Genomic DNA, 1,405 nt, shown 5'->3' with positions numbered 1-1,405 from the left:
CCCTTGGGGCCAGTCTTTCAAATTGCATAGAGCAAATCTTGCTCCAGGAAAACAAGGCTGGAGGGGAAACAAGCCAAGAACAACAACTCTATTTCTGTGAGCATGAGTGTCACGTGCAGGATAGCAGGCACTGTGCCCAGCCTGCTCCTCACTGGGAGCTGATCCCTGCTGCTTTTGCCCCTCTGTGCTCTGCACTGAGCCTCCCCATCCCCTCCCCAAATGCTGAGCTGCAATGATAAATCTATGTTTGCAGTTGCCCTAGAAAAAGAAAAAAGGGAGTTTCTCTAGCTAGGAGCTACCCCTTCCTGCTGGTACCCCCCAGCTGGCCACTGTGCCCACCCCTTCCTCCCCACCCCTGGCCAAGATGTTGCGGTGCGTTTTCACAGCCTTTATTTGACATTTCTGTGGTGGGGGGCGAGGGGCCAGCCGCCCCTGGTTGGGAGAGGAGCACGTCTCTGCAGCAGGGCCACGGGCAGCTTGAATGCACTGAAGAGCTGCTCCGTGCCTGGCAGGATCAGGCCAGGCCCGCCCCGCACCAGGGGCTTTCAGGCTCAGCCTTCATGGAGACGTAGTCCTCTGCTCCAGGGGTAGGCAGCCCCTGCACCCTCCCACTGCGCAGCAAGGTGGGATGGCAGAGCAGGGGGGGCAAGCTGGGGGCCAGGAGGGGATGTCGCTGCCAAGGGTGGAGGTGGGACGTGGGCTCATGGGGGAACGTCCCCTTTCCATCGCTGAGGTCTCTGCCACCACGTTGCCCAGCCCAGCATCCCGGCTGGGGGGGTGCCAGAGAGGGGAGCGATGGTAGGGGCAGCATCTGGCTTGGTGTTTGGCTCCTGCTGCTGGGGAACATCCTGGGACGAGGGGAATGCTGGCAGAGGCGAGAAGCCACCCCTCGGGCTGGCAGCCCTGGCCTCTACCGGCTCTCCTCCTCCGGCTGTGGCGGCGGCTGAGGCTGCTGCTGCTGCTGCCTCATGTAGGCGATGATGTCGTTCTTCACCACGGCGATGTTGGCGCGGTGGTACCAGCGCATGACAGGCACCCCATCGGGGCCCACCAGGAACTTCTCGAAGTTCCACTTGATGTCGTGGTTCCGCAGAGGCTCCCAGAACAGGTTCTTGGGGTTCCCAAACTCCTCTGCCACCGGGGGACAGGCGTTCTGCAATGAGAAGGCCAGTGTATCGCTGCCTTGCCCTGCTAAGAAACAGGCTGGGTGCTGCCCCCTCACACCCTGCCTGCCATGGCACCCACCTTGAGGAAGGTGTAGACCTTCTGCTCCTTGGCCCCATTCACATCCCCTTTCTGGAAGATCTGGAAGTTGGGGACGAAGCCACCCCCTGGCCGGACGTGCCTGCAAGGGGAGGATAAGCAAAGCAGGATGTCACGCACTGTGCAGCTCTCCGTGCTGCAC

At 61.4% G+C, this 1,405-nt stretch overlaps 1 protein-coding gene across 1 annotated transcript in view; it reads right to left on the bottom strand.

Moving 5' to 3' along the window:
• Positions 1-910: 910 nt before the first annotated feature.
• The window catches only part of GPX3 (glutathione peroxidase 3 (plasma)), a gene marked incomplete at its 5' end in the record, with an annotated part of 1,144 nt that continues 649 nt past the window's right edge, over positions 911-1,405 (bottom strand). The window contains 2 exon segments of the mRNA XM_008938884.1: positions 911-1,153; positions 1,246-1,345. Of these exon segments, the coding sequence (XP_008937132.1) occupies positions 911-1,153; positions 1,246-1,345 (343 nt within the window).

This window comes from Merops nubicus, unplaced genomic scaffold, assembly GCF_000691845.1.
Source record: "Merops nubicus isolate BGI_N331 unplaced genomic scaffold, ASM69184v1 scaffold30244, whole genome shotgun sequence".
NCBI lineage: Eukaryota > Metazoa > Chordata > Aves > Coraciiformes > Meropidae > Merops > Merops nubicus.
The sequence above is the reverse complement of the archived record's forward strand: the minus strand, read 5'-3'. Positions and strand labels throughout refer to the sequence as shown.